The following is a 19,678-nucleotide window of genomic DNA, read 5'->3' on the forward strand; positions in this document are numbered from 1 at the left end:
CATAATAGGCCTTTGGGGACTTGAAGGACAGAGAGAGAAAAATGAAGAGCATCTCAACTAGGAGAGAGAAACGGAAGCCATGGACGTAAAACTCAGAAAAGAGAGCAAAATGAAGAGTAACTTGGTAGATAAGCATGATTGAAGTACAGTATTCCAGGACAAGAAAAGTAGCTACAGAATGCCAGAAATTACTACGATCCCTCAGCCATTGATTCAAATAATATTAACAATTTCATATCATAAAAGATATCTGAAAAGCAAAGGAAAAAAATCTCAATTGTAGTCCAAAATCAATTACACATGCGATGAGCTCCAACAGAAAACCTTGATCAACTACATTTCTTAGTACCTAACCGAAGATTTTAGCTACAAATCATTGCTTTCTTCCTCTTCCTTTGTTTGACGGCTGTGCCTCCAATTGTTCTTTCCCTGTGACTTCTGCTATATCCACTACAGAATACACAAGACAAGGAACTATATATCAGCGAAACAAAGGCAACAACACTATTTTCAAGTCCATAGAAAAAGTCTTCGCTAAATCTCAACAAAAGTAGGAAAGAAAGAAGAGTGGAGATATGGGGTAGAAAAAAGAATGGTACCTTCAGGACCACGAGCCATCAAAGCAAAGAATATATTGTTGAGCTTCTCCATCTTCTTTGCATCTTGTGCTTGATCAGTCTTAAATTTAAGGCACCGGCAGTCACATCAGCAAATACTAAGTCAGAAACTCGAACAAGGATCTATTTACTTAATACTACTGCGGGGATTTGCATCTCAAATTGATTGCAGCAATAAATGGAAATTTTCAGGCAACTCAGATGAACGTCATTTCACACTAACAAATATTAATACACAATAGTTATTGGGTCTCAAGTCTTAACTTATCATATTCTGAGTTCTAGCACAAAGCAGCAGTACAAAAACTGTGCTTAATAATTAACCCAATTATTTGAAAGTCAAGCTAAATATCAGAACCCTTGCAAAATATGGTCAGCTGAAGAGTTAGGCAAGCCTTCAGGACTTCACAAAGCAGACAATGAAATCAACAAAAAAACTTGTGTAACTTGAACATCAAAATATCCTCACTGACAAATCGTCAGAACTCACACTCATTTTAAATTACATTCTCCTTTACATGTTCTTCCGCTTTTTCTTCATTAACAGTAAATTCCAACAATACCTGCTCAACTGGTAGACATAATACCTGTGTATAACTTAAGTATCCATTTATAGTTGTGGGAATCCAAAGTTTGTTTAAGCTATCAACATTAACAGCTAACTCAATCTCCACATAACATGTCAGACAACTGACACACTTATCGGTTGCCATAAGAGAAATCCACAAGTGTCTCATACTCAAGCAACTAGAGGCTAATACCAAGAGGGACACTCTAGAGAAAGAAATGCCAGAATGTTTTCCACATTCCCACAGCGAACTTATCCCAAATTACTTTCTGAATCAATCCTCCAATCAGTTAAATCAAAATAAAAGCATGCCTAATCTTTGCAGTAACTATTTTAAAAGCAGGCTACATCATATTTTATCAGAAAATTATGCAAAACCATCAGAACTAAGGATTCAATATGACAGCAGGCTTTTCTTCCACAGCATAATATTTCGATTTCTGTTCAACCCCTAATTGCTCCAAAACCATTCACCACATTGAAAATCCTTTGGCTATAGAAAATAAGCCAATGCCAAACTTGATAAATCAGACTGTAGATAAAATATAAAACCAAGTCTATAAATCCTCAGCCTACTCACAGCTTGACATCAAGATGACATCAAGATCACGAGACTTCATGGGAATAAACCTAGTAACCAGGATTGAGGATTGATCTGAGTCACAGACTTTTAGTTTTAAAAAGCGTGCCTGGATTTGCGCCTTGTACGCCTCGATCTAAAGCTCAGCTGAAAACGCCTTGGCCAGGGGAGGTAAAGCCCGCTACATAAGGCATGCGCCTTGGGCGCCTTGATGTGCTTCACGCCTTGTGAGCCCGGTGTACCTGCTTGTTGGGTTGAGTAATTGACTTATGCTTGTTTGTTCATAAAAGAAATAAAACTTAAAACCCAAATTTACTTAAATATGAAGTTCAAAAAACCGTTGCTTATTTAAAAAAATAAAAAACATGCGATAAAGAAAATAACTTTCGGAATTCTTCATATTCTCATCATAATAGTTTTGTGCTAAAGTGGTGTTTCTCGCAAGGATAATGAATGTTTTCAAGCTTGTTGATACTAAAATATGAATATCATGTTCTTCGAAGTGTTATATATGTTGTAAAATTGATTTTTAAGCTTTTGTGAAAAAGTGAGCCTCGCCTAAAAAAAGCTCACGCCTTCGCCTTGCGCTTTACGCCTAGGCTCTAAGGAGCTTTTGCGCCTCGCGCTTCTTAAAATAAGCACGGAGTGGGGTCGGGTCTCGGGAATGAAATTCACCAATTTTCAAAATCTGAAGTCAGGTCGATATGATTTTTGGTCGAGTTTTCATAGCTGGCGAGGCGATTCAAACCAGATCAAAGTACAATTTGGGGTCGATTACTAAAAGTAAGTAAAAATAAAACAAAGAAAAATAAGTTGAAAGTCCTAAAATAAGAAGGAAAAAAAAAGGAAAATGAAAAGATAAAAAAGAAGATAATTAATATAAAAAAGGTAAAGGAAATATTTACTCATGTGGCTGGGCTTTTCTGAATTGCTAAATACAGCCAGTTGGGCATTTAACTTTTGCTCTTCTGAAAGAAAACCTAGAAGAGTGTATGGAGCATTGTTACTCGAAACGCAATACGGTTTGGAACGTGAGACGGGAACGAAAATACGAGATGCTATCGAAGTGACTCAAACATGCTATGACATGTGCAAGTAAAAGATAACAAAATGTAGAAGAAGAAGAAGAAGAAGAAGTGAAGAAGGTTGTGTTAGAGAAAAGATGGTGAAGAACGTTTACAATGAGTTGTTTCAACAAGGGACTCCTTACCTCAAAGGTATTTCTTACAAATATCAAGCATACTACTGTTATTTATTACAACCATATATATCTGGACTAGATTGCACTACCTTACCCTCCCACAAAATCTAACCGATTCATTCCCCCTAGAATATTCCATAATATGATACTGCAAAATAGCCTGCAAGTTGTACTTAATCTGTTATACTGACACGTCATTCCTCTTCTATAACAGATTTGGCAATTGCTGCTTGTACTTGCCTTCTTTGATAAGTAATCCAACATTTCTCCCTATTGAAGGGCATAGCAGAACGATGGGTATTTTTTGGTGTTATAATTTACTCTAAATAATTATCTAAATATAGATACTGGTAAATAATAGATACAAGTAGTACACTAAAAAAATCCAACAGTAGAACAGTAAGGAAGAAAAGAAGAAAAAAAGTAAAAGTAAATAACGTAAAGTTATAAAAAGTACAAGTAAAGAAAGAGTAAGTCAGAAAATTATGGAGAAAGAAGCGGATGTAGGGATGGGCATGAGTCGGATCTAGATCAGGTCCAACTAGAACCAGATCCATACCATATTTTTTAAAGGACCTAGACCTGGACCCAGATCCATAGCGTCTGGAAAATTTAGACCCAGACCCATCTAGATTTGGTCCAAAACAAATTTTACAATTTTCGTTTATTCGTATAAAATTATTTATTTATTCATTTTAAACTAACAAGGAACTTCGTTCTTATATTTTGTACTAATTGTGCGACCAATTATATGAAGTATTCCAACATTCAAAATCTGAAACGAAATATTTGTTAAGTCTTTTGATTTTTAAAGTATAAATAGATACAACAACCACATTTCAAATTACATAAACCAACAAAGTTTAAGCAATTAGGGTCAATCATTAAGAGTAATTAGGAGATCAATGGAGATGTAATCTATCGAATAAAAACGGGTGGATAAAATAGAGAGAGATTACTAGGCTGCTATATGATAAGAATTTCCCACTAGATTAAAAGGTAAATTTTACCGAGTGGCCATTAGGCATGCATTGTTGTATAGGATAGAATGTTGGCTGGTAAAAAAGTTCATTGAACGAAAAATGAATGTAGCGGAGATGAGAATGTTGAGTTGGATGTTTGGGCACACAAGGATAAATATAATTGGGAACCAGAAGTGGAGAGAGAGGCAAGGGGTCGCCCTTTTGTGAGCAAAGTTGCATAAAACAGGTCAAGTTGGATTTGACATATGAAGAGGAAGAGCGGAGATGCACCAAAGAGAATGGTGGAAAGCCTTAGTAGTGGAGGACAAGAGAAGTTGAGGTAGACCCAAGAGAACGTGGAATAAACAAATAAAAATTGACTTGTAGGAGTTGCACCTTTCTGAGGAGCCGACTAGGGATAAAAATAGTTGGAGACATCATATTTGTGTTTTAGATTATTGATAGTTCCCGTCTCCTTTTGTAACATTCGGAAATTTTAAAAAAAAATAAAATCATTTTCGGCTTTAAACTAATTAGAAATTACCGTGAATCAAGTGGGTTAAGTGATAATAATAATAATAATAATAATGATGATGATGATATATATATATATATATATATATATATATATATATATATATATATATATATATATATATATATATATATATATATATATATATATATATATATATATACTAACTAAAATTAATACCCAAATCAGAAACTTTTTTTCCCCAATTCCCATTTCCCTTCCCGTCCCCTTCTCCTAAACCGACATTCCCTTTCCTCATTTCCCTTCCTTCTCCTTCCTTCTCATTCCGTCACTATTCATCATCATTTTCAAACCCTTCTTTGCATCCTCAAGACCTTCGAAACCCATGCTCTTATCCCGCCGTCCCTTGTCTTTGATTTTCGAAGAAATTGGGTTCTTCTTCCTCTGAATTTCTAAAGGCTGTGTGAAATCAAAGTAGCATCGAAATCCTTTCAAACCATGTCTATTTAGAAGGAGTGAGCTTCAATCTCGTGATTAAACATCCACTTCAAACCATGAATCAAGCATTAAGTCCGTTTTCCTCCTTGTTTCTGGTAGCTGAACAAAAGGTAGTTGTCTTAAGCCCTTCTCTGTTTTCTTGATGGGTATACTGTGATTCATGTACTTTTAATTAAATAATGTTGATTTGTTGATTTGAGAACTTGTTATGGGTATTATGTTGATTGATAGATTTAGTTGAAGTTGAGATTAATCATTTTGATTGTGGATACTCGTCAAGAGCTAATTGTTAGATGATTGAATATTTTAGATGGATTATTAATTCTTTATGAGCAATAGCGATTGTGGGTAGAATGTTTACTTCCAGTTTAATAAGATGTAAATAGTGAATTAAAGATCAAAGTTTTACTGTTATATGATGATTAGAAATGCTAAAACAAGAGTTATGGGTAAAGTATCTATAATATGATATTCTTGAAGGTATTATGTGATTCTTTGAGGATTTTCAATGTTAAGTTTGAATGAATATATTGGTGTTTAATTGGAAAATTGATGGAAAATGTATTATTAATAAGTTATATGATGATGAGTATGATTTGATGGATCTTGAGATGATTAGTTTGGATTGAAGAAATGTTGGGATTATGTAATTGTTTGAAGGATAGTTGTAAAGATTAATTGTAAATAATTTATTATTCTTGGATGAGGTATTAGATTCTTGTGGGCTTGTGAATTGTAGACTAGAATACTTATCTTTGTGGTTAAATGTGCATATTGGAAAATAAGGGTTGTGGATAAATAATGTTAAATATAGGTCGAGAAATATATGAATGTGATGAAATATTGGATAATCGGGGTTCTTGATTTAATTATATGATCTTAAAAGTATTGATAATGATGAGTTAAAATGTCCATCTTTTTGTAGTAGTTGGAATTATAAAGGAAACTACGGAAGTTATAGACGTTGTTAATCTTGAAGAGAAATTGACAATTATAGGTCGTGGTTATAAAATCTTGATGGAAAATCGGGAGATTAGAATAGAACATGTGAGATTTCAATGATTCGAAATATTAGAATAGGTGTTGGATCTATGCATTGTTAGGAAGAGTAGTAATGAATTAAATGAACCTAGCTGAAGTATCGTATGCGTTGTTGTGATGCTATGTTTGTTATGCTCCAGGAGACGACGTCATCGAAGAACCCTTCTAGTTGATAGCTGGATTCGTTACCTTGAAGCGACATCGTCAGTGAGTAGTAACAGTCCCTTAAAAAGGGGTCTGGCCAGGCTACCATTTGTAAAATGTTTATTTAAAGTTTGTGAAATTTATATGAATGTGATAAATGTTTATGAATCATTATGCTGATATTGATATGGTCAATGGATCGGGCTTGCGGGCTGGTCATTGACGGAGTTGAGGAACATGGTTCCCTACTCCCTATTTTGAAGCGAATTGTCATTGAGATATTGACTAGCTTTTAAACCATTGTTTTGTATTTTTGTGTTTAATTGTTTTGGATTGTTGCTTCTCACTCAGTTTAATCTGATTCGTTGTTTTTTCCATCTTTTAGCCTGATTACAGATCGGAATCGGTCGGGAACGATGGGTTAGCGGCGTTGAATAGCGTTCCAAGGATGTATATTAAGCTGAGCACGTAGGAATTTGTAGATTTGTATTAGGATTTTGGATAAATGTATATTTGTTTTGGCTATGCTGGTTATATCGGACTTGTAGAGAATTATATGATTGTCTTGTGTTTTAAAGAGATATTGATTTTGGGATTTAGCTGAGCTAGTCACGTTGAAGAGCTTGTGACCCCTTTTGCTTGAGTTTTGGAAGTGTGATTTCAGTTTCTTGGGAAACGAACCTAGTGATGACCCTGTTTACCCAGTCAGCGGTAAGTCGGGTTGTTACACCTTTACCCTTTTCTATCTTAGTTATCTATTCGAGTTTTTTGTTTCCTTTTGTTTTTCTTTTTTATGATTCAGTTACAATTTTAATGTGGTTTATTTGTTATAGATGCCTTCCTAGGCGAGAATGCGACATGTATACCACTCACATTTCTCTTTGTAGGGCCCATCCTTTTTGGGGATTATTTGTGTGCGTGCAGTCCTCTGCGCCCTTTCCTTGTAGCGGGTACGAGTATGGTATGTCCGCTTCCTTCCTCTCCCGGACCCCGACCTATGCAGGATACTAGGTTGATAACTATAACTATTACTATGACTTTTATGATACAATTGTTTAGAGTTTATAGACGAGTAAGGGGTGGGTGGGTATGAGGTGAGGATAGGGCGGTATGATGTAGCCTGTGGGTATAGAGTGGCTATGTGGTGGATATGGGGTAAGTATAAGATGGACATGGCATATAGTGTGTGTGGATAATTTCGGATAAAAACCTATTTTAGTAGGCGTGGGTATGAAATTGTACCCGTCATAGGCAGTAGATAAATGGTGGGTATGATAATTTATGGATTATTTTGATAAGTAATAAAAATATTTTCTATTTCAATTTACAACTGTTCATGTTGAAATTTTGCAACTCTCTCCCACTTTTTTTTTGGGAACTTGTACTAATTTATTGGTGTAGTTGATCGATTCATTAACTGGGTGATCTTGTTTGTGTAATTCAAATAAGGGGAAGTTTTTCAATAATAAACCTATTTTTGCTTGATCTGTTAAAAATAAATTTAGTAATTGTTTAATTTTTAAATAAATCCTCCTATTGTTTATAGCCATCTTTAAAGCTTTTTGTAATTAGACAATTAGGAATAAACAATAATTGAGTTTATTTTCAACAATTATACCGAATATGTGAATTTATTTAAAAATAATCAATAATTGTGTTTTTTTTCTACAGATCAAAAGGTTGATATATTTTTGACAATTTATATTTAAATAATAAGTTGAAGGATATGATATTAAAGGTTTCTTTATAATTTTCTCTTTCTGGTTTATTTGTTTGAGCCACAGGAATTACCGTTAAAGAAGAAGATGGCTTGTAGCATATCATCTTCTGCATTTCTTATATCGCTAGACTTGTTTGGAGCTCGAAAGAATAAGCCCACCTCATTATCATGGTCTTCTTCATTTCCTCAATTCAATCTTTCTCTCAATTCCAAAACTAATTTGTCAAATTCTACACCCAAACAGGTATGATTTCCTTTTTACAAACCCATATATATATATATATATATATATATATATATATATATATATATATATATATATATATATATATATATATATATATATATATATATATATATGTTTTTTTGTTCAGATTCAATTGTCAATTTAGTTCAAATTGCACTATCCAAATTATACTGTGTTCTAGTTGTTTCTTCAGTATGAGTTGTTCATCTGAAATATTTAGAATGAGTTTCTTTTTGGGAGATATAGAATGATTGTTAATAAACCATGTGCTTGAAAAATTGATGAATTTTGAAATTTGGTGATGATAATTGTTTTACTTTGATGCACATGTTTCATTACCCTCATTAGGTGTCTCCCACATAAATTAGGTTTGGGGGTTAGGGTTTTTGTTTCTACATCTGTTGTTTTAGCTGAACCATTTAGAATGATATAATATGTAGTATTAGTTTTTTTATAAAAGAAAAACTAATAAGTTTTAATTACTAAAAAAAATGGAAATTGTCTTGTGGTAATGAGGGAATAATTAATGGAGTTTGTTCAAGAATCTGGTAAACAAACTAAAAGTCACTTGATAATGAGACCAGTTTTTTTTCATTCTCTTTAAGCATACGTCTAAAAGGAAGATTTCCATTTTGATTCCTTTACCTTATGAATACATTGTTAGATTTTTAACCCGTCATTGTTCATATGGTCTAAATTGCTTAATTGATAAAAAAAACCAACTTAATGCTCGTGGTTGTCAAATCAAATTCTTGCTTATGAAACTTTTTGTGGAATTTAAGGTATTTGGTCACGGTTCCGTTGATGATATTGGGTACTCTTACAGTTTGTTGAGTCATGAAATGAGCTAACCAGTTGCTACACGACTCTAAGATAAGGGTGAAAGTGTGATGAATCTATTTTCATACATTGAAATATGGATCAGGGGAAAGGAAGGGCGAGGGAAGTATAGTGATCCAGTTTTCTTTAGATGTAAATCCTAAAAAAGTTGATAAGATTTGGAGTTGAATTATAGGGCTACTTCCGCTTTACCTTTGTCCTTCCTCTTCCCTTTTCTTTTACCCCATTTTCTTTGATCACTTTAATTTGACTTGTTGCCTTTTTTTTTTGTCAAATATGAAGATGTCGAACTTCAAGGCATTTTGTTACGACTTTATCACCCCTCACTTTGACAACCTTTAAATTTAACAGTTTCATGGGACTGATTAATATAATATTATATATGCAATAATCTCAACACTAGTTGCGCAAATAATGTTTGCTATCAAGGGCTAATGTGAACAACCTCTCTGTTATTACCAATGTGAAGCAACCTCTCGGTTATTACAAGGGTAAGGTTATGTATATTTTACCCTCCAATCTTTGCCTAGGTGGGAGTCACTTAATTGTGTTGTAATCTCTATACTAATTCAATCGCCACTTCATTATGGGTGATATAAATTCTAAAATATGAAACTGTGACTCTGGTTTTTTATTTTTGATGTTTGAAACTTGAAAGTTATCCAGGATTTTGTTGTTCAAGTAGCTTGGACTCGGAGATCTCGAGGAGAACCAAGGAAAACCGGTAGGAAATCATGGAAGCAACGGACTGATATGTTCATGAGACCTTTTCTGCTAAATGTATTCTTCTCGAAGCGATTTATTCATGCCAAAGAGATGCACCGTGGAACCAGCAAAGTGATATCTGTTGCAACCACGAATGCTAAGGATTTAAGAACTACCTTGACATCCCTTACTGATAATAATGCATGCAGAGTGGTAGGTAAGCTCATTGCTGAAAGATCAAAAGAAGCTGATGTATATGCCCTGGCCTATGAGCCTCGGAAAGATGAGCGCATTGAGGGAAAGCTTGGCATCGTCCTTGATACCATTAGAGAAAATGGAATCATTTTTGTAGATTAATCTCACATTTACTTGTTATGGTGAAGATTGTGTAGAGTGAAATTGTGATTTTACTATTTAGTGCTGCATTGCTTAAGCTACTTTCATGCTTACTTCAAACTCTTACAATATTCCATTTTAGAGGATATACCCCTGCCTCCTTCATTTTCGAAGGATCAAAAGAACTACGCATGGTTGCACCAAAAGACGCTTTGTTTAGATTCAATTGAGATTGAAGAATGTAGGCTCGAAACTTTGGATACTTGTATAAATTATTTCAAAAACATAGAAAGTCTGCGTTGTTTAAATTGTAGAAACTTTGAATCCGAGGGCAAGTAGGTCAACTTCTTTGTCCCATTGAAAAGGCTACATTCGACCTTTAAATATGGGAGCTTTTTAGGTCGAATGTAGCTTTCTCAATGGGATCAGTGACATGGTAGATCTGAATAGGAATTCAGGTTTGTTGATGGTTTCCCCCCACCTGTAAGGAGGAGCTAGGTTATAGAATAGGATTTGAGATTTACTGATATAATTACCGTTTTAATCATCAGGAGTTTCTTGAGCTTTTCATCAATGCTACTCTTCTCGAGCCACTACATTTTCTCCAATATTAGGACCCTTTGTAACATCCCGGCCCCTCGGACCGCTGGTGACTAATCATGGAGACTGTAGACTAGCCCCACGAACCAACACAAGTCTTTCCAGTGGACTTTGGCCGCAATCGTGCGCACCCCGGAAAACTTCCCAGGAGGTCACCCATCCTAAGATTGCTCTCCACCAAGCACGCTTAACTGTAGAGTTCTTAGCAAATGGGCTCTCTAGAAAAGAAGATGCACCTTGTTGATATGAGTAGTCTATCAATCGTTTTTCAAGCTAAATTTGGGGTATTACACTCACCCCCACTTAAGAATACAACGTCCTCGTTGGACCGTATCTTCAGAATCTTTTCCCCCACTAGGTGCACTGAACACTATCAGCCACGGTCGCAGGGTTACTCTGATCCCATTTGTAACATCCCGGCCCCTCGGACCGCTGGTGACTACTCATGGAGACTGTAGACTAGCCCCACAAACCAACACAAGTCTTTCCAACGCACTTTGGCCTCACTCGTGCGCACCCGGGAAAACTTCCCAAGAGGTCACTCATCCTAATATTGCTCCCCACCAAGCACGCCTAACTATGAAGTTCTTAGCAAATGGGATCCTTAGAAAAGAAGATGCACCTTGTTGATATGAGTAGTCTATCAATCGTTTTTCAAGCTACATTTGGGGTATTACACCCTTCCTGATAGTATGTAATTCAGCATGCAACTTGTGATGTATTCTAACCCTCCTAAATTCACCGTAACTCCATGAAGAGGAAGAGCCATAATAGGCCTTTGCGGACTTGAAGGACAGAGAGAGAAAAATGAAGAGCATCTCAACTTGGAGAGAGAAACGAAAGCCATGGACGTAAAACTCAGAAAAGAGAGCAAAATGAAGAGTAACTTGGTAGATAAGCATGAATGAAGTACTGTATTCCAGGACAAGAAAAGTAGCTACAGAATGCCAGATATTACTACGATCCCTCAGCCATTGATTCAAATAATATTAACAATTTCATATCATAAAAGATATTTGAAAAGCAAAGGAAAAAAATCTCAATTGTAGTCCAAAACCAATTACACATGCGATGAGCTCCAACAGAAAACCTTGATCAACTACATTCCTTAGTACCTAACTGAAGATTTTAGCTACAAATCATTGCTTTCTTCCTCTTCCTTTGTTTGACGGCTGTGCCTCCAATTGTTCTTTCCCTGTGACTTCTGCTATATCCACTACAGAATACACAAGACAAGGAACTATATATCAACGAAACAAAGGCAACAACACTATTTTCAAGTTCATAGAAAAAGTCTTCGCTAAATCTCAACAAAATTAGGAAAGAAAGAAGAGTGGAGAGATGGGGTAGAAAAAAGAATGGTACCTTCAGGACCACGAGCCATCAAAGCAAAGAATATATTGTTGAGCTTCTCCATCATCTTTGCATCTTGTGCTTGATCAGTCTTAAGTTTTAGGCACTGGCAGTCACATCAGCAAATACTAAGTCAGAAACTCGAACAAGGATCTATTTACTTAATACTACTGCGGGGATTTTCATCTCAAATTGATTGCAGCAATAAATGGAAATTTTTAGGCAACTCAGATGAACGTCATTCCACACTAACAAATATTAATACACAATAGTTATTGGGTCTCAAGTCTTAACTTATCATATTCTGAGTTCTAGCACAAAGCAGCAGTACACAAACTGTGCTTAATAATTAACCCAATTATTTGAAAGTCAAGCTAAATATCAGAATCCTTGCAAAATATGGTCAGCTGAAGAGTTAGGCAAGCCTTCAGGACTTCACAAAGCAGACAATGAAATCAACAAAAAACTTGTGTAACTTGAACATCAAAATATCCTCACTGACAAATTGTCAGAACTCACACTCATTATAAATTACATTCCCCTTTAGATGTTCTTCTCTTTTTTCTTCATTAACAGTAAATTCCAACAATACCTGCTCAACTGGTAGACATAATACCTGTGTATAACTTAAGCATCCATTTATAGTTGTGGGAATCCAAAGTTTGTTTAAGCTATCAACATTAACAGCTAACTCAATCTCCACATAACATGTCAGACAACTGACACACTTATCGGTTACCATAAGAGAAATCCACAAGTGTCTCATACTAAAGCAACCAAAGGCTAATACCAAGAGTGACACTCTAGAGAAAGAAATGCCAGAATGTTTTCCACATTTCCACAGCGAACTTATCCCAAAATACTTTCTGAATCAATCCTCCAATCAGTTAAATCAAAATAAAAGCATGCCTAATCTTTGCAGTAACTAGTTTAAAAGCAGGCTACATCATATTCTATTAGAAAATTATGCAAAACCATCAGAACTAAGGATTCAATATGACAGCAGGCTTCTCTTCCACAGCATAATATTTTGATTTCTGTTCAACCCCTAATTGCTCCAAAACCATTCACCACATTGAAAATCCTTCGGCTATAGAAAATAAGCCAATGCCAAACTTGATAAATTAGACTGTAGATAAAATATAAAGCCAAGTCTATAAATCCTCAGCCTACTCACAGCTTGACATCAAGATCACGAGCCTTCATGGGAATAAACCTAGTGTAACCAGGATTGAGGATTGATCTGAGTCGCAGAGTTTTAGTTTTAAAAAGCGTGCCTCGATTTGCGCCTTGTACGCCTCAAGCTAAAGCTCAGCTGAAAACGCCTTGGCCAGGTGAGGTAAAGCCCACTACATGAGGCATGCGCCTTGGGCGCCTTGATGTGCTTCATGCCTTGTGAGCCCGGTGTACCTGCTTGTTGGGCTGAGTAATTGACTTATGCTTGTTTGTTCATAAAAGAAATAAAACTTAAAACCCAAATTTACTTAAATATGAAGTTCAAAAAACCGTTGCTTATTAAAAAAAAAAACATGCGAACAAGAAAATAACTTTCGGAATTCTTCATATTCTCATCATAATAGTTTTGTGCTAAAGTGGTGTTTCCCGCAAGGATAATGAATGTTTTCAAGCTTGTTGATACTAAAATATGAATATCATGTTCTTCGAAGTGTTATATATGTTGTAAAATTGATTTTTAAGCTTTAGTGAAAAAGTGAGCTTCGCCTAAAAAAAGCTCACGCCTTGATCCAATTATGGTCCCACAAACTAACACAAAAGCTAACACAAACCATAATTGGATCAATACCAATAAACCTCTTGGAGTGGGCACTAATTTGGGCATGGCTGAACCCATTGACTCAAACAAAGAAGGGCATCTCCAATCTAGATCAAAGATGAACATCACAAGAAGACAAAGCCCAAAGGAACCAAGAGAGAACCTCAAAACAGCCTCTAAACAAGAAGAGGACCCATATCCTGCCCAGCAGCCAACAGAGCAACAAATCAGCGAGCAGCCTACCTTACACAGCGTGGGGAGCCTAGCCTATTGTATGGATGAGCGTGGAAACTTGGGAAATGGCATCTCTATACATGGACCAAGAAGCCAAGGCCCAAGGACCCTGCTGGTTGTCATCACAAAAGCCACAACGTGAGATGCAAGGTGCCCTGTTCGCTAGTATTAGAAGAACTACTGATATTGTAATACTTAGGATATTTTTTTAGCGTTCTGTTTTAATTTGCATTTGTAAACGCACGTGATATTAAGTGTGGAGTTAGTTATGACCGTTAGAGGTCTAAGTAGCCATCAAAGCCTTATAAATAAGGGTTAACCTCATTGTATCCATTCATTCAGAAATCAATCAAAGTATTCTCTTCAAAGCAATTGCGTTCAATTGTTTGTTTCTGTGAGGGCCCTTTGTGAGTGAAAGCAAAGTGTTCTTTCAGGTTAATTCCACGAGGATTGAAGGAAAACCTTTCAATTGAAGTGTGAGGAAGAGGCCAATCAATCCTTAGAGGATTATTTGTCTCTATCCACGGTTCAAAGACCACTCTTTAGAGTTGTCTTGGCCAAGCCCTTCTGTTTGTTGTGTTAAATAGAAGGTGTGTTCTGTGTTTGATATTGCGTGCGTAGTGATCACATTGTTGGTTCTTGATCGAGTTTTCCACGTTCTTGAAGCAATCATTCCATATACGCATCAACTTGGTATCAGAGCTTACGTTCTGAGTAGGGACCAGATCAAGGGAGTATAAAGAAAAGCAGGTAATAAGTCATTTTGCACATTCTGGTGAAGAGTAATCAGAGAGAAAGGTATAGTGCGATTTTGTTTCGTTTTCGTCAATACAGGTACGTATTCAATCCTCCATTGTCAATAATTCGTTTTGTGATTACGCATTCCAGAACATAATTGATGGTTAAACAAATTTGATTTTCAATTTGGGAAATTTCTGGAAAGTTGATTGGCTTATTGTTGAATACGTATGAAAACTATTCTGATAATTTCTTGCTAAGTTGTTTGCATACCATTTAGTTTATCAATTAATCCATTAAAATTGATTCTTGAATGTCTGGAGTGAATACTTGTTGATGATTTACCGACATTGTGAATTGAATATTCGAACATTGGGGTTTTCGCTGAAGAAATTGTCAAATTCGATTTTGATTCTTGTATTTTCGATTCTCTGATTGTTGTGGATATAATAGCTGTTAGGAATTAGTTAGATTTGCATATGAATCATTGTATATCACATCTGTTTTGGGAAAGATTGATTAAAACAATCTGAAATTGCGAAAATCAATTGAAAAAGGGTTTACGTTCAATATCAAGGATTTCTGGTTTGGATCAATTAGGTATCGTTGAATTTGTGTGTAAAATTCGTAATCCCTAATGCTACATACATAGACTATCATTGCATCAAAGAATTCAGAAGAACAAGATTGAAGAATGAGCAAACAGTCATTTTTTTTTTCTGAAATTTTAGTTTCATATCAGTTTCAATCACTTATGCATTTATCCTGTGTAGTTTTTTTTAGCATATTAGATTCTTGTCATACATTGATCATAATCAAAAGTTTTTGGTACAACATTTCCAAAATCTAAGCATCATCTTACTGATTCTTCACTACTGACAGGAGATATTGATATTTTCTTTTTTTTCCTGTTTCCATTCAAGGTTCCTGAATTGTTGAACATCTGAATCCGTAATACATTGTCTGCTTCCTTGGATTGATTGTTTCTTATGTGGATTTTAGCCTTGGCATTGTTTACATCCCTGTTTATGATATATGTGATTGTTGATATTCATTGATAAGACACGATTGCATCTGTTGTTTATCCTGGAGAATTTAGTATACATCATTCGATTTGCAATTTTTGTTCTGAAAATTAGGGTTTGCGATAGTACATCTGGAGATTTCGTTCTTGGCTCTTTTACATCTGTTCTTGTGCATTTACTTGAATACAATAGATCATCTAATCACTAATTGTACTTTGAACTTGCATTGCATTAACAACATTTCACATTGGAAAGCATTCATCATATCTGCCATATTAGGAAATCTCATTGCAAAGCATTCATTATTGCATTTATGTGGTAGTTTTCATTGGGCATCATCAATTACTGTGCATTGCTGGGAATATAGCTGTTTGACCATAGTTCTAGTTAGTGGCCTTTAAGAACACCATGAACAATCAGGATAGATTAGAGGAGATAGCCCTGACTGTTCAGCAGCTCTCCCAAACTGTAGCTAGACTCGTTTTGAACCAACCAGGAGGAGTTGTGCCTATGCCCCAACATGATAGAAACACTGAGGATAGAACCATAAGGATTGATGTACCTGACTTTGGAGGGATGCACCATAGCCCTGAGGAGTACCTAGATTGGGAGGCTGAGTTGGAGAGGTATTTTGAATTTAAAGAAACACCTGTTGAACAAAGGTATAAATTGGCTAAAATCAAATTAAACAAGCTGGCAGCAAACTAGTTTGAGGGAATACAAAAACAAAGGAGAAGGGAAGGCAGAGAGGGAATCCATACTTGGGACAAACTAAAGAAATACTTAAGAAGAAAATATGTACCTTCATCCTACTAAAAACAGTTATTTGTGCAATGGAGCACCCTTAGACAGGGCACCAGGTCTGTAACAGATTATATACAAGAGTGGGAAAGGCTTGTTATTTTGTGTGACATTACTGACTCTGAAGAGATGAAGATAGGAAAATTCATAGGGTAGGGAAGATTTGAGGGAGAAACTTGAAGTTATGCAGCATTTAAACTTTGACACTGTATGCAACAATGCCCTTATACATGAAAAATATGCTAGGAAGAAAGCCAACTACACACAGCCCTTCAAACTCTCTGCACCTAGACCCAATACCAGTAGCAACAGTGTAGGGAGTATGGGGATAAGCACTAGTGTTGTAAACAGAAACACCACCACAACAGCACCTGACAAGCTTAAGGATAGACCTAATGCACCCTTGAAGGACATTATATGTTTTAAGTGCCATGGTCACGGGCACATAAAGAAAGAATGCCCTAATTCAAGAGCCTTTACCAACATGGAATGGACTGAGATTAATGGGAGGGAAAGGAAACCTAGGGCTATGCTTGTTGCTAAGGATGGGAAGGAAGAACTCATGCTACCCATTGCACCAGCTGATGACCCAGAAGGCTCTTACATATTAACCAACCTGGGCACATTAAAAAGAACAGAACCTGGAGAGACAGAGAGTGATTCAGAGGAGGAAGTCAGAGAGAAGCTGTATCCTGAGGAAGGGACATACCATTTACTAATAAGAAGAAATTTTCATGCCACACCAAAAGGAAGAAAATCAGACCAAAGAGAGAGTATTTTCCAAACAAAATGCAGGATCAAAGATAAGGTTTGTGATCTGATAATCGATGGAGGGAGTGAGACTAATTGTGTGAGTGCACAGTTGGTTCAAGACCTAAATCTACACACACAAAACCACCCTAATCCATACAAATTGAGGTGGCTAGATAGTAAAGCTGAGGGTTTTGTAAAGAAACAACGCTTGATTAATTTCTCCATAGGTTCATATCATGATAAGGTATTATGTGATGTTTTGAGTATGAATGCATGCCACTTATTGTTGGGAAGGCCTTGGCAACATGATAGACATTCAATACACAATGGGTTTACCAACATATATACTATTAAACATAATGGTAAAATGAAAGATCTTATACCTTTACACCCATGTAAGATCATTGCTACTACTACCACACAGAACAATACAAGCTGTGTTCACAACAAAAGAAAAGGTAAGAAAACACCTGTGCATCTGTTTACAAAGAAAACTCATGAGAATCAAAACCAACAACAGCCCCCAGCTCTAAAATCATTAGAAGATAAGGCATCAGCTCTTGAATTTCTTAAACCCTTGCATGTTGATGATATTGCAGTAACAAACTTGCATCAGAAAAGCCCCTCTGAATACTGTGATGAGAATGTGTTTCATTTCATGGAAGATAGGAAGGCAAGCTATGACTTGAATGAGGGTGCATATTACAAAGAAATTCAGAAGAGGGAAGAATTTGTGTGTCTATCCGCTAAAAAGATTAGTGAAACTCAAGTCCAACAACAATACCAATCCTTGAAACCCTTAAATTCTAAGTTACCTAACACCATATCTGTGGATGAAAGTAAAATAAGCAAACTGAATTTGGAAAACTCATCCACATTTTGTGATGTAAGTGGCTTTTATTTTATAGAAGACACAATTATTGACTTTTCTTTTTGTTGTAGGTACCTTCCAGACAATCAGAAGAGACCACAACCAGAAGAAGAACTCAGAACAAATAACACAAAGGAAAAGAAGCAATGCAACATCACCAAAAACAAGCAAAATAACCATGAGAAGCTGCATACAACCCCACTGCATAGCTATGACACCTTCAGGGCTTTCACCATTAATAATTTAAGAGGGCATGAGAACAATACAGAATTGGGGACAATTCTGCTTGAAGAAGGGGAGAATGATCCAATTATGGTCCCACAAACTAACACAAAAGCTAACACAAACCATAATTGGATCAATACCAATAAACCTCTTGGAGTGGGCACTAATTTGGGCATGGCTGAACCCATTGACTCAAACAAAGAAGGGCATCTCCAATCTAGATCAAAGATGAACATCACAAGAAGACAAAGCCCAAAGGAACCAAGAGAGAACCTCAAAACAGCCTCTAAACAAGAAGAGGACCCATATCCTGCCCAGCAGCCAACAGAGCAACAAATCAGCGAGCAGCCTACCTTACACAGCGTGGGGAGCCTAGCCTATTGTATGGATGAGCGTGGAAACTTGGGAAATGGCATCTCTATACATGGACCAAGAAGCCAAGGCCCAAGGACCCTGCTGGTTGTCATCACAAAAGCCACAACGTGAGATGCAAGGTGCCCTGTTCGCTAGTATTAGAAGAACTACTGATATTGTAATACTTAGGATATTTTTTTAGCGTTCTGTTTTAATTTGCATTTGTAAACGCACGTGATATTAAGTGTGGAGTTAGTTATGACCGTTAGAGGTCTAAGTAGCCATCAAAGCCTTATAAATAAGGGTTAACCTCATTGTATCCATTCATTCAGAAATCAATCAAAGTATTCTCTTCAAAGCAATTGCGTTCAATTGTTTGTTTCTGTGAGGGCCCTTTGTGAGTGAAAGCAAAGTGTTCTTTCAGGTTAATTCCACGAGGATTGAAGGAAAACCTTTCAATTGAAGTGTGAGGAAGAGGCCAATCAATCCTTAGAGGATTATTTGTCTCTATCCACGGTTCAAAGACCACTCTTTAGAGTTGTCTTGGCCAAGCCCTTCTGTTTGTTGTGTTAAACAGAAGGTGTGTTCTGTGTTTGATATTGCGTGCGTAGTGATCACATTGTTGGTTCTTGATCGAGTTTTCCACGTTCTTGAAGCAATCATTCCATATACGCATCACGCCTTCACCTTGCGCTTTGCGCCTAGGCTCTAAGGATCTTTTGCGCCTCACGCTTCTTAAAAATAAGCACGGAGTGGGGTCGGGACTCGGGAACGAAATTCACCAATTTTCAAAATCTGAGGTCAGGTCGATATGATTTTTGGTCGAGTTTTCATAGCTGGCGAGGCGATTCAAACCAGATCAAAGTACGATTTGGGGTCGATTACTAAAAGTAAGTAAAAATAAAACATAGAAAAATAAGTTGAAAGTCCTAAAATAAGAAGGAAAAAAAAGGAAAATGAAAAGATGGAGGAAAAAAAGAAGATAATTATTATAA

The 19,678-nt window shown here is 36.2% G+C and overlaps 2 protein-coding genes across 9 annotated transcripts; one reads left to right on the forward strand and one right to left on the reverse strand.

Annotated features, from left to right (window-relative positions):
• Window positions 1-4,648: 4,648 nt before the first annotated feature.
• On the forward strand, window positions 4,649-10,068 carry LOC130799030 (uncharacterized). Of its 8 annotated transcripts, none has more exons than XM_057662155.1 (6): window positions 4,649-5,032; window positions 6,104-6,170; window positions 6,493-6,818; window positions 6,941-7,068; window positions 7,892-8,071; window positions 9,581-10,068. In XM_057662155.1, the coding sequence occupies exons 4-6, from the start codon at window positions 7,066-7,068 to the stop codon at window positions 9,974-9,976; spliced, it is 579 nt and encodes a 192-aa protein (XP_057518138.1). In that variant the 5' UTR covers window positions 4,649-5,032; window positions 6,104-6,170; window positions 6,493-6,818; window positions 6,941-7,065; the 3' UTR covers window positions 9,977-10,068. The 8 variants fall into 8 exon arrangements, with proteins under 8 accessions (XP_057518138.1, XP_057518140.1, XP_057518137.1 ...); XM_057662157.1 differs by having other exon boundaries at window positions 6,995-7,118; XM_057662154.1 differs by having other exon boundaries at window positions 6,995-7,068.
• Window positions 10,069-11,639: 1,571 nt separating this feature from the next.
• On the reverse strand, window positions 11,640-12,026 carry LOC130798946 (signal recognition particle 9 kDa protein-like; the record flags this gene model as incomplete). The annotated part of the gene is made up of 2 exons (XM_057662041.1): window positions 11,640-11,771; window positions 11,921-12,026. Coding segments are annotated over 2 exons (183 nt in total), but the record flags the coding sequence as incomplete, so codon positions are not given.
• Window positions 12,027-19,678: the final 7,652 nt, after the last annotated feature.

Source organism: Amaranthus tricolor, chromosome 13, assembly GCF_026212465.1.
Source record: "Amaranthus tricolor cultivar Red isolate AtriRed21 chromosome 13, ASM2621246v1, whole genome shotgun sequence".
Taxonomy (NCBI): Eukaryota; Viridiplantae; Streptophyta; class Magnoliopsida; order Caryophyllales; family Amaranthaceae; genus Amaranthus; species Amaranthus tricolor.